General features: G+C 35.8%; 2 protein-coding genes across 3 annotated transcripts in view; one reads left to right on the top strand and one right to left on the bottom strand.

Moving 5' to 3' along the window:
• Positions 1 to 319: 319 nt before the first annotated feature.
• Positions 320 to 9,854, top strand: LOC129577334 (CCHC-type zinc finger nucleic acid binding protein). 2 transcript variants are annotated; one of them, XM_055464141.1, is made up of 6 exons: positions 320 to 937; positions 5,378 to 5,479; positions 6,335 to 6,480; positions 6,576 to 6,641; positions 6,732 to 6,888; positions 6,977 to 9,854. In XM_055464141.1, the coding sequence occupies exons 2-6, from the start codon at positions 5,382 to 5,384 to the stop codon at positions 7,032 to 7,034; spliced, it is 525 nt and encodes a 174-aa protein (XP_055320116.1). In that variant the 5' UTR covers positions 320 to 937; positions 5,378 to 5,381; the 3' UTR covers positions 7,035 to 9,854. The 2 variants fall into 2 exon arrangements, with proteins under 2 accessions (XP_055320116.1, XP_055320114.1); XM_055464139.1 differs by lacking the exon at positions 320 to 937 and adding an exon at positions 5,168 to 5,305.
• LOC129577331 (peptidylprolyl isomerase domain and WD repeat-containing protein 1) overlaps positions 9,786 to 11,571 on the bottom strand; it is an 8,495-nt gene continuing 6,709 nt past the window's right edge. Inside the window, exons 6-9 of the mRNA XM_055464135.1 lie at positions 10,990 to 11,292; positions 10,737 to 10,855; positions 10,310 to 10,650; positions 9,786 to 10,194 (exon numbers count right to left, since the gene is read on the bottom strand). Coding sequence (XP_055320110.1) covers positions 10,051 to 10,194; positions 10,310 to 10,650; positions 10,737 to 10,855; positions 10,990 to 11,292 — 907 coding nt within the window. The 3' untranslated portion in view covers positions 9,786 to 10,050. The remainder of the gene's footprint in view (positions 10,195 to 10,309; positions 10,651 to 10,736; positions 10,856 to 10,989; positions 11,293 to 11,571) is intronic.

The raw sequence follows: 11,571 nt of genomic DNA, 5'->3' as shown, positions 1-11,571 counted from the left end.
ATCGTGAAGAATATGAAACCGAATAGAACGCGCTTAAAACGATGTGAATACACATTTCCAGCCATGAAAAATGAGACATACGTGTAGATCAAATATACAGCAAAAAATATATGCCACAAAAATGAAACCGACAAGAACCGAAATGAAAAAAAAAGAAGAAGCCGACGAACAGCGGCTCACGCACACAGCAACGCACGGCACACATACACACGCTATTACACACAGCCGACGCAGACACGCACACACTAGCCCAAATGTTAGTACCGAAAAAAGCCGCCAGCAGCAAGAACCACAGAGACAGCGAGCATTTAACACGCTTCTTCTTGTCAAACGGAAAGTTTTCGACACAGTGGTGGTGTGGTATTTTAGCTTGGTTGCATCTCCCAACAAATTTCTCGCTTGAAGCATTTTTTCCCCGTAAAAATTCGATTTAAAGAAAAAAGTTTTCTTTATTTTTGATTATTTTTTCGTTTTTGGGACAGTTTGTTTTCCATAAATCGGCAACAGCTGAACGTAATCAAGCGTGATACAACCGATAAAAAAAAACGTCTCACAAAAAAAACTGAATTATTTTTTTTGTGTGTAGTTTTGTGTTCATACATATTCTCTTCGTTAGACGACGTAGAGAGAGAGAGCAAGAGACAAAACGACAGAGAGAGAGAGACAACGAGTACCGTTTGCGCTAAAAGCGAAGCAACGCAGCAGAGCAAAAAGCAACAAAAAAACAAATAAACTAAAACCGAAGAAATATTTCTTTTCTTGTTCTTTGTGCAAGAAAAAGAGAAATAGCGACACATTTCGTACGCATACACACAAAACAAACGCGAAATACAGCGAAAAAAGATTTACTACGAATAAAAAATCAAACAGTCAAAGTTCGGGCAAAAAAACACTGTATTATTTTTTACTTTACATCAAATATAGTGGATATATTTTGGTAAGTCAGCTTTAATTTTTGGAACAATTCATTTCATTATTAATTTTTGTTTCATTTTTTACACATTTGATTGATTGACATTAATAAATAAAAGAAGAAAAAAACAGGGAAAAAGAAATTAAATATCGGCTTCGAAAAATCCGAATGTGAAAAAAGTGTTTGCTCTTAACCAAACTCAATTTTGTTGGTTAAGTTCAACTTTTTCTTCCCCTTTGCGTTCTTTCGCTTGCATTTTTGTTGGTTAAATTTTTTTTTCCCGGCGAGTTCGTTCAAGAAATTCTATTCGGGATTAATTAATTATATTTTTTTTTCGTCTCCTTTTCGTCAATTTGGTTTTATATTCTATTCTATTCTATTCTCTCTGATTCGGTTTGCGTTTCAATTGCACAACGCGGTGTGTGTGTGTGTTCCATTGATTCAGACGACTCGCGTCAAATTCGCTACCGATAAACAGGGAATTTTTTTTTCGATAGACAAGAGCGGAGGAAAAAAACGAAATTATGAGCACGGGGCAGGCTGTATATCCTATCGTTCATTTCGTAATATGTCATTTGAATGTAATGATTCAATAAAATAAACAAAATGACACACAATTCGAGCAAAGTCGCGTGAGAAACATGCTTTGCCATTTTGCTATTTAAGCTGAACATGGTAATTTTGTACACGTGGTTTTAGTTATGTGTATCTCTCTGGCCAGCAGAATAGCTTCGATTCAATTCAATTTCGTATTAAGTACATTTGATGCATCAAAACGGTGAATCGCTAGTAGTATTTAGAATTGGAATTAAATTATGTAGATAATTAGTTGGATGGCGGCATTTTGTTCAAAAGCGAAAATTTTAGAGAGAAAAAATGCATCAAAACGTTGCCGTAGGTTGCTTCTATTCGGCAGCGTCATCATTCGGGTTTTTTTTTTCGACAGCATCGCGCCATATGTACGAATCAGTTGAATTGAGCAAGAAAGATAGAGAGAGAGAGAGAGAGAGAGAGAGAGAGAGAGAGAGAGAGAAATGGCAGCATTCCGTATAAATTCAGCACAGATTTTTTTGTTCGGTCGTATTTGTTTAAATGCTGTTGCGAAAATATAAGGCTCGTGCAATAACTGACAACGCAACATCAGCACCATTTTGGTCGAAAAAAACCAAGAGAGACGAAATTATTGATTGTTTAATGTTGTGAAATACATGAGTTTTTGTGAATGCGATTCAAATGCATGCACGATATAAGCCGATATATTGATGTGTAGCTGAACCGTGTATTTGTTTTTTTTTTTGTTTCGCTTCTGCTTTTCATAATTCGTTCAAAGTCATGGTCAAAGCGAAAGCTGGCTCACCATTTGCACAACACGGTGTATTGTGTGTACTTGCCAATTGGATTGCGCATCGCACAATTAAATGTGTTTCTCTCGACTCTCTCTCTCTCTCTTACTCTCGTTTTGTTGTAACGATTGTTGGCGGCTCATACGCGGCATTTTCGGCAAAATGGACACATTTTTTTTTTGTTCGTTCGTTTGGCTTGTGTTTCTCCCATCAATAGAGTTCTCGCTCTCTTTTTTTTGCTGCCACTCATTCTTTCTCTTTCTCCAGTGTCTGTGTGTGTGCATGTGGATGTATCGAAATGCGCCATTTTAACATATGAAAGAGACGCCAATCCGACCTGTAATTTATTTTATCCATTGACGATACACATACATTCATTAGATATTAGTTGAAATTTTTTTTTCTCTCGCTGTCTGTCATCAAAAAAAAATCATTCCTCTTGTTTCGGTTTAATTTAATAAAGAAGAAATAAAAAAACAGACACACGCTTGAGACATCGACACCGAGGCACACAGAGAGCAAGCGAAAGAGAAAATTGAATAGAACGAATCTCAATTTACCGAATCAAAAAAGAAGAAGAAGAGGCGACGGCGACAATAACAGGATAAACGGCGGATGATTTCGCATTCTGTACATGTGTTGAACGTAAATTGCGTATAACACGAAGAAGAAAAAAACCGCTCGATGTATAGATACAGATACGAATATGTGTATATACACTCATTCTCATTCGCTGTCTCTCGTTGTGATTCATGCAAAATATTTACATGACAAAAGATACACATAACAATTACGAAATGTGCGCCTGGTTCCAATCTAAACAGCTTTTCGGTTTTCTGGCTTTGTTTGAAATTCAAATTAAAAGTGCTTGTGTGTTTGAAGCAACACACACACACATACAAATGCACGCACTATGGAACAAAAAGAATTATAAAAGCTGTGAAAAAAAAATTAAAACCATTGTCAAAAATATCGCTTCAAACTTGAGTACTCTCTCTCTCTCTCTCTCTCTCTCTCTCTCTCGCTCATTATCGTTTTTCTTTATTACTCAAAGGCTTTTGAAGTCGAGCAAGTACAATTTTGTCGCATGTGTGTGTGTCATGTCGGTTTTTTCTTGCTTCTCGTCTTTCTCTCACGCTTGCTTTGGCTGCACGAAAAGTGAATTGCGTGGTGAAATGCACAATAGCTGATTTGTTGGATGGCAAGTGATTTTTTTTTTGGTTTTTTTCTTCTTCGTTTTTCGTGTATGCGTGTTTCGGCGAATGCCGCTTTGCGGATTCTCGACTCTTTCTCTCGCTCGCTCGCTACAAGCAATGTCAGACGGGTCGAATGGGAGACGAGCGCGCCGGAGAGTGCTTAGTTACAGCAAAAGAACAGAGCGAGCACACGATGTGTATGAAAAATTGCATGGGATTTTTCTCTCATTAGCTCTAGAAATGCATGCTCAACATTGGTTGTGTTGAGCGAAACAGAGACGCGGCTTTAAATGTGTGTCATTCAATATGTGTGTTACATTCACGGATTGCCTCTGCACATTAGATGCCGGCAAACTGTGTGCGCCTGTATTTGTGTTGCATGCTCATGTGCACTCGAGCAATCGGTTCGGTTCTGCCAATTTTTATCTCTTCTTCTTCTTCATCCGTGTGCTTTTCATTTCGTCGTTGCGTGCGATTTTTTTCTTCTTCTTCTTTTTTGCCTCTTTTCCGTCGTCACTCGGTGTGTATATTACTCGGCTCATGGTGTGTATAGTGAGAGGCGAAGCAAATGTTTGCGGCTTTCCCTGTGTATGCCATGTATAAATCCGGTTTTTTTTTCCTGGCAAATGCATCGTTGTTGTTGGTGCTGCTGTTGCCGCCGTCATCGTCATCTTTCTCATCGTTTTGCATCAATTATATCTCGTTTTTTTCTACACTCACTTCATTCTGCACACTACGTGTATGTGATATCTGACCGATGTATTTTCTTACGTCCCTTATTCTTTTCGTTGTGCAACTGCAACGGATTTTATTTGCTCATACACACACACACACACTTTCTCGCTGTTCGCGATCACGAAAGCCGACTTCTTGGTTGTTATTCGGTTTTTTTCGGCAACAACTACTTTTCATCTCATTGAATGGTTAACCATTAAAACATTTAACGAAGAATAATATGAAAAGAAAGGAACAAACGTTAATAACACACGAATGCATGTTTAACGACAAGGAATCATGCGAAAAAAAGAGAATAAAATAAAATAAAACGGATACATGCGAAATCAACGCACAAAAGAAATGATACCAAACAAACGCACAGCGAAACGGAATGAAGAAAAAAAAGTCGTGCACGAAAAAATCGAGGAGAAGTGAAAACTTTTCGCAACAGGATCACCGAAACCATTGAATTGTTGCGCGTACACACAGTAAAAAGGAGTAGAAAGACAAACGATGAAAAGAAGCATACGCACAAACAAAAGCGGGACACAGAAAAAGCGAGAGAGAGAGAGAGAGTCAACGAAAGAGAAAAACCCGAAATTGCACAACAGCCGGTCGATTTAATTGTTGTATAGTTCTTGTATAATACGAAGATCGTGCAGCACTAACACAGAAAAGGAACCAGGTGCGAATCAAATTAAATGTGATGACTTAACGTTGATTCGATAATACACTGAACCAATGACGTTGCCACACTTTTCTGTTTGGCCATTGTTTGCATGTGAGAGCTGGTTCTTGTTCTTGTTCTTGTTCTTGTTCTTGTTCTCGTTCTCCGGTGTCTTACGCAAGGTTTTTCACGTTGGTACTCAATCTCTCGCGCGCGCGTTGGTCAATAGACATCGAGCAGCAAATGAACGAACAAAACCACGTCGTTGCAACGACTATTTGCTTTACATAAGAATTGTGCGCCCAAATCGAAAATAAAAAAAAACACTGCGATTCCTTTTCTGGTTAAGTTTGATAGCACCGAAGCCAGTCAAACAATACGAACAAACGATTTTGAATTTTATTATTTTTATTTTGCGCCCGGTTTTTATGTTCTACATCTTTTGTTCATTTTCAACGATTGTCCGAACGTATTTCGAATATAACCAAATTTCTAGTCTCGTCTCAATTCAAACATTTGATTAATTTTTTTTATTTTTCAGAAAAATGTCTTCAAGCGCATGCTACAAGTGCAACCGTCCGGGGCATTTTGCTCGTGATTGTCAAGATGGTGGTAGTGGAGGAGGTGGCGGCGGCGGTCGCAAGTAACTATAAAATCCAATTACAATTTTTGTTTGCTCGTGTGATGCGATAGTTTTGAGTTTTTTGAGAGTGTTGGTGTTTGGCGCCCAACAAAACAGTAGTCAGTTTATGCCCGATTTTTGGAAACACAGACCCATTGATATACCGAAGAAATGGATAATTGTTATAAGTGTAACTTGTTGTTTAAAGTTTGATTATCTTTCGATCGAATTTGTCAAAACCCAAGAGATAGCGAAGAAACATACATTTTTGTCTACGATCATTTGAATGGAACGCACGAACAACGACAACAACAAACTTAACTCCAATTACAATCTATTTCCGAATGAGAAAAACAAAACCGAAACATCAAAAATCCAACAAACGGCATAGATCGAAAATCATGATGTAGTGCGATGCGTTTGGTGTGGTCGATGGTGTTGCGCGCAGTTCCGCCGGCAAAAATTGTCGGCACATTTGTTTGTTTGTTTTATTTGGTAGTAACTGAGAAAGATTGAAAATGAATTTAGATAGAAAGTAGAATGAAATCGGCGTGATACGCTCGCAAAACAAAATATAACTGTAAGTGGTATTTTGTTACGCTTGTTCGATTTATCATAATTCCAACTGCAAAATCCAATTAAATCCTTTTCGTTTTTACAAATCGAATATTTCGTTTTCATAATGAGTCTATCAAAATAACCAAATGATTTTTCTTTAAATTATGAACACAATTCAAAGTTGTTCAATTCATTTTTGTTTTCAATTTTGATTTTCATTTGGAAAGACACGTATTCATTTCAAACTTGATTCGATTCAAATTTACAACGTGCATTTTTAATTATTTTTGTGTGTGTGTTTTTTTTTCGTTGCGACAGCTACTCGAGCAAGAGCTACAGCCGAGATGGTGGTGGCCGTGGACGTGATTTCGGTCGCAACCGTGAAAAGTGCTACAAATGCAACCAAATGGGTCACTTTGCACGGGAATGCAAAGAAGATGCTGATCGATGCTATAGATGCAATGGTAATTTATTTGCTTTGACACGGTTTTTTTCGGATTGAATTTCGGTTTTTCGCATTTTTGTACTCAATTGTTTCTTTTTTTTTATCGGAATACAGGCACTGGTCATATTGCACGCGATTGCAGCCAATCACCAGATGATCCATGCTGCTACAACTGCAACAGTAAGTATTCTGGTTTTCACGATCAATTTTCCATTAAATCGATTATATTTGTTTAAAACCAAATCGTTTTGCCTTTTCGCCTTTCCACAGAAACTGGTCACATAGCTCGTAACTGTCCAGACCAAGATAGACAACGTGAACGAGATCGCGAAGAGCGTGGATCAAGCGGCATGATGTGTTACATATGCAACAAGAGCGGCCACATCAAGCGTAACTGCCCAGAGGGCAGCCAAAAATCATGCTACAGGTTAATTATTTAAATGTTCTTTCCCGTTCGGAATTGCCAAAACAATTGCAATTAATTTTAATTGATTGGTTTTTCGTATTAATTTCAGCTGTGGTAAATCTGGTCACTTGAGCCGTGATTGCAATCAAAACGGTGGCCGAAATTAAATTTCCACAACACGCAAGCGATTATCAATCGAAGATTTCGGCATAACAACAACATCAACAACAACAAAAAAAAAAACAGAAGAAAAAAAACAAGCATCCATTGAAACAAAACAAATACACATAGAAGAGAAATTTCTTTTTTTTTTTGAATAAACTGGAAAAACCATTAAACCGAAATTGTCGAAATTTAACCTACACACGATCACACAGAAAATGCTAAAAAAAAAATATTTCACATTCAGATATATTTATAATTTGATGATGATAATGAAGAAGATAAAAAAATCGAGTAAAAAAACAACAATTTACAATGTGTATGATTTTTAGAAATGCATTCGTTTTTCGCCACAATACCTCCATTTCTTTTTATTGAAACAGAAAATAATGAACAAAAAAAAAAAAACAACAATAAAACATTTGAATTTAAAAAAACACAACAAAATTTAACCACAAAATGGAAAACAATCACACACACATACACGCAGAGTTTCACACCGAATATCTTAAGAGAACTGAGAAAATAACACACAAACACACAGACACGAGAGAAGAATAAAAAGATGAAGAAGAATTTAGATTTTTCCATATTCTTTATAAGAAAAATCATCGTGATATTACGACCACTTTGTATAATTTGTTACTTGAAAAAGGAGCGAAGAAGATAAAGAAAAAATGGGGAGAAGAAAAAAATAGAAGTAAAAGAAAAACTTAAACTATAAAAGCATTTTAAAATATTCATTTAGAAGTTAAAGGAAAAAACAAATTTGACAGTTCATGGCAACACACACACACACACACACACAAAAATGAGAATTGAAGCACATAAAAAAACGAAAAGAAGAAGAAGAAATCAATATCATGGCAAGAAATTATTTTATTTTTTTTTTCATTTTTTCAACCACTCTCACACACGTCAAAACTCATTTACATGAATAAAAAGAAGATGAAGAAAGAATAAAAACATTTGATTTTGAAAAAAAAAAAGTAAAACAAAAACGATTATAATTAAAAGAGAAAGAAAAATGAATAAAAATTTAAAATTAAACACTCGGTCCGAATACTGTGACCAATGATTGTCGATCGGATTGACATGTGAGAGACGCAATCATTGCGAGAAATCATTTGATAGAAACATGCAACGCTATATGAGTACGTTAAACGTTAATAATTGTAAACAAACATACAGAACAATTCCTGCTGAACAAGAAGAGAAAAATAACGAAATAAAAAAAGTTGAATTTACAAAACAACAACCAGCCACTGCATAAAGAATCGCGTAAAAATTGAAAGGACATTTCACATTAAGTGGTTCTTAATAAATAGCAAAATTAATGCAAAACGACTGATGAGGGCGAGGCGATGATAAACAGGTTGACAACGACGAGACAGGTGCCGACAAACTGATGAATAAATAGACCGACAGACACAGCCACAAATACACACCGTAAACACGACACAAATTTATGTTACAGCAAATAAATGAAAAGTCGAACGAAACAGAATGAAAGAAAAAAAAAATCACAGAAAAAATGATTGAAATAATAATTAAAAAAAAAAAAAATTTGAAAAAGTGCGCGAAGTAAACACCGACAAAAAAACACACACTCACACACAGTTCATAACGATGGTATGCATATGGTAAGGAACAGAACAGAGCAAAGTAGCGAGCGCAGCAATGCGATTTATGACAGGTTATAGACTTAGAGTCAAAACAGGCACATAACACACATACACAATAGGAGTAGATGACATGGTGAATGAACATGTAACGAGATGAAGAAAATAAGAAATAAAAAATTTATATTTATATTTAAAAAAAAAAAAAACAAAACAAAACAAAACAAAAAAATACGAAAGGAAATATGTCAAAAAATAACAACAACAAATTGTGCGAAAGTATTGTTTTCAAACACTCTAACAAACAAACAAACAAACAAACAAACAAGAAGAACATGAGAAAGAAGTCATTACTATTAAAACATTATTTATAGGAATGAATTGGGTGCCGAAACAGCACTGACATGAAGCAGGAATTCGCGACATTACATTAGTATGTGAACGGTGAAGAACACGAGAGCATATATTAACAAAGCAAATGAGAAAACAAAAATGAAATTTTTAACTGAAATAAATTGATACTGGTATTTACTTCAAACACACCAAAAAAAAACATAATTCATCAAATCCTGTAGTTTTCCTTTTCTTTATATATTTAATTTGCTTTTCTTAAAGAGAGAAAATTGCAAGGGTGAATTGATTGATCCACCGCTTGCGACACGTGTTGTCATTATTCAGTCACACATTTCGGCTATGTATTTATTTTGGATGGTCCACACACATTGGACACACACAAAAAAACAAACAAATTGAGTAAGACAAAATAGACCGAACAAAAAAAAAACGAGACGTTTCTTTCGCAATTCGTTAAATAGCGATCGAATATGCGGATTAAGCGAGAAAAGGAGTGAACATAACATGTTTTTTTGAATTGAAAACGGGTGAGAACTTTATATAAGCATTAGCTTAGGACTCAGGATCACGAAAAAAATCCTTCTTTTTACTATATTATGCCTCCCAGAAAAGAGAAGGTGACATTGTTGTTGTTTCAACATCGAACTCATGCTGCTTACGTTTCATCTTTTAATTGTAAGAGATAATAATAATTTTTAATGAAATGAAAGAATAAAAAAAAAACAAAACAAAAATCACAAATGCAGATAAAAACTTAACAAAATAAAATAAATACACAAATAACACTGTCGAAACATATATATTTTGAGTCGGTCGCATATGTTATTAACACGAAAAAGAACACACACACACATACAAAAATCTACAAATAAAAATACAAAGATTTCCGCTATTTGAGACGAAAAGCCAATTTATAATATGCATTGTTATTAAGTGGTGGAATTCGCGAAATAAAATCGATTGAAATTTAATGGACATTTTGCAATTTGCTTTTCATTTTTATTTCCCTTTTTTTCGTTCAATTTTGGATCATACAATGGACATTTTAGCTAAGATTTATCGATATGATCTTGATATCTTCGTATGGTTTGTCGGTTTTTGGATTCGTTTTGACATTACAAATATTCTGCACCACTTCCATTCCCTTTGTCACTCGACCGAACACCGTATGCTTGTTGTCCAACCAGGGCTAAAATATCAAATAAAAAAATTTCCATTAAAATATTGACTTTTCTTACGCTGTCAAGAGTCTGTCTGACTCTATTCGGCGTTCTTGAAATTTGTTCTAAAAGAGTAACACATACCGTTGGTAAAACAGTAATGAAAAACTGGCTGCCGTTTGTGTTTGGTCCGGCATTTGCCATCGAAAGCGTGTACGGTCGATCGTGTCGCAGCGATGGATGAAATTCATCTTTGAAATCACCCCCCCAAATTGATTCGCCTCCAGTACCCGTTCCCGTTGGATCGCCCGTTTGCACCATGAAACCCTTGATCACACGATGGAAAATGTGACCATTGTAATATCCATTCTTACTATGCACACAGAAATTCTCCACCGATTTCGGACACTCGACACCAAACAATTTTATATGAACATCTCCGCGCGTTGTGTGTATCGTAGCCGAATTGTATAGCTTTTGGTAACCTGCCGAAGAGTTGAGAGACAAAAAAAATGGGATTTGTTAAAAATGCGATTCAATCGAAGAGATTAGGTAAGATTGTGAACTATACCTTGACCCTCTGGCACAGAGATGATGTCTTCCTTTGATGGTTTCTCATTAAACACATCTCGGTCAACATTCTGCAGATCAGATGGCATTCGCCTGCTGTACAAGTAAAAGCGTGGTTTTCTATAGAAGAAAAATGAAATTTTACAAATTAACCACATTTCCATGTACTGAATCATTCGGCGAGAGAATGAATGAGAGTCAAAATTTTATGTTGACAAAAAAAATCAAAATTTGTTAATTAACCAATGAATTACTTGAATGCCGTGATAAAAAGTGTTGGATCGGCGCTGGTTTGTGCTAAAATCGGATTCTCCGATCCTTCTTGTTCCAATGACAAAGCCGCCTTTGGTTTCTTTGCTCGACCTTGAAAGAGGCCAACATGCAACGGTCGTAAATTGTCACCTTTTCCAATGATTTTAATGCAACGATTCGTCTCAATGTTAACCAGTTTGATGCCAATCATTGTTGGATACAAAATGAAGTGACCACTGCAATCGAATTGGATGTTTGCCAAATGAAGCGATTCCGATTTTTCCAATTCACGTTCGGTTGCCATTCTGGAAGTTCGACATTGTTAATTTAACATTTATTTAATCATAAAAAAAATTATGTTTCCTTCAAATTTTGAAAGAAACGGTATCGAATTTAAAGAACCGTGTCCCGTTTTGTATGGAGCTTGGGCCATTTTGTACAGAGTTCTAATGCATATCATCTTAAAGGGTATTGTGTGTAGATAAATTATATATAGATACCCAACCCCTAAATTGTGAGGAAAGGGGTTAAAATTGGGAATATGTTGGCAACCCCAAAATAAAGGTATCACTTCCCAGGGCCAT

This window comes from Sitodiplosis mosellana, unplaced genomic scaffold, assembly GCF_009176505.1.
Source record: "Sitodiplosis mosellana isolate CC-2019 unplaced genomic scaffold, AAFC_SMos_1.0 Smas_scaffold_6197, whole genome shotgun sequence".
NCBI lineage: Eukaryota > Metazoa > Arthropoda > Insecta > Diptera > Cecidomyiidae > Sitodiplosis > Sitodiplosis mosellana.
Note: the sequence above shows the minus strand (reverse complement) of the source record. Positions and strands in the feature narration are given on the sequence as shown.

What these genes read in the sequence shown, in the direction of transcription:
- LOC129577334 (XM_055464139.1), top strand. Translation starts at nt 5,265, where the DNA reads ATGTTCTACATCTTTTGTTCATTTTCAACGATTGTCCGAAC. An exon ending in GGTGGCGGCGGCGGTCGCAA is followed by an intron (nt 5,480 to 6,334) that starts GTAACTATAAAA and finishes TCGTTGCGACAG; the next exon opens with CTACTCGAGCAAGAGCTACA. An exon ending in TCGATGCTATAGATGCAATG is followed by an intron (nt 6,481 to 6,575) that starts GTAATTTATTTG and finishes ATCGGAATACAG; the next exon opens with GCACTGGTCATATTGCACGC.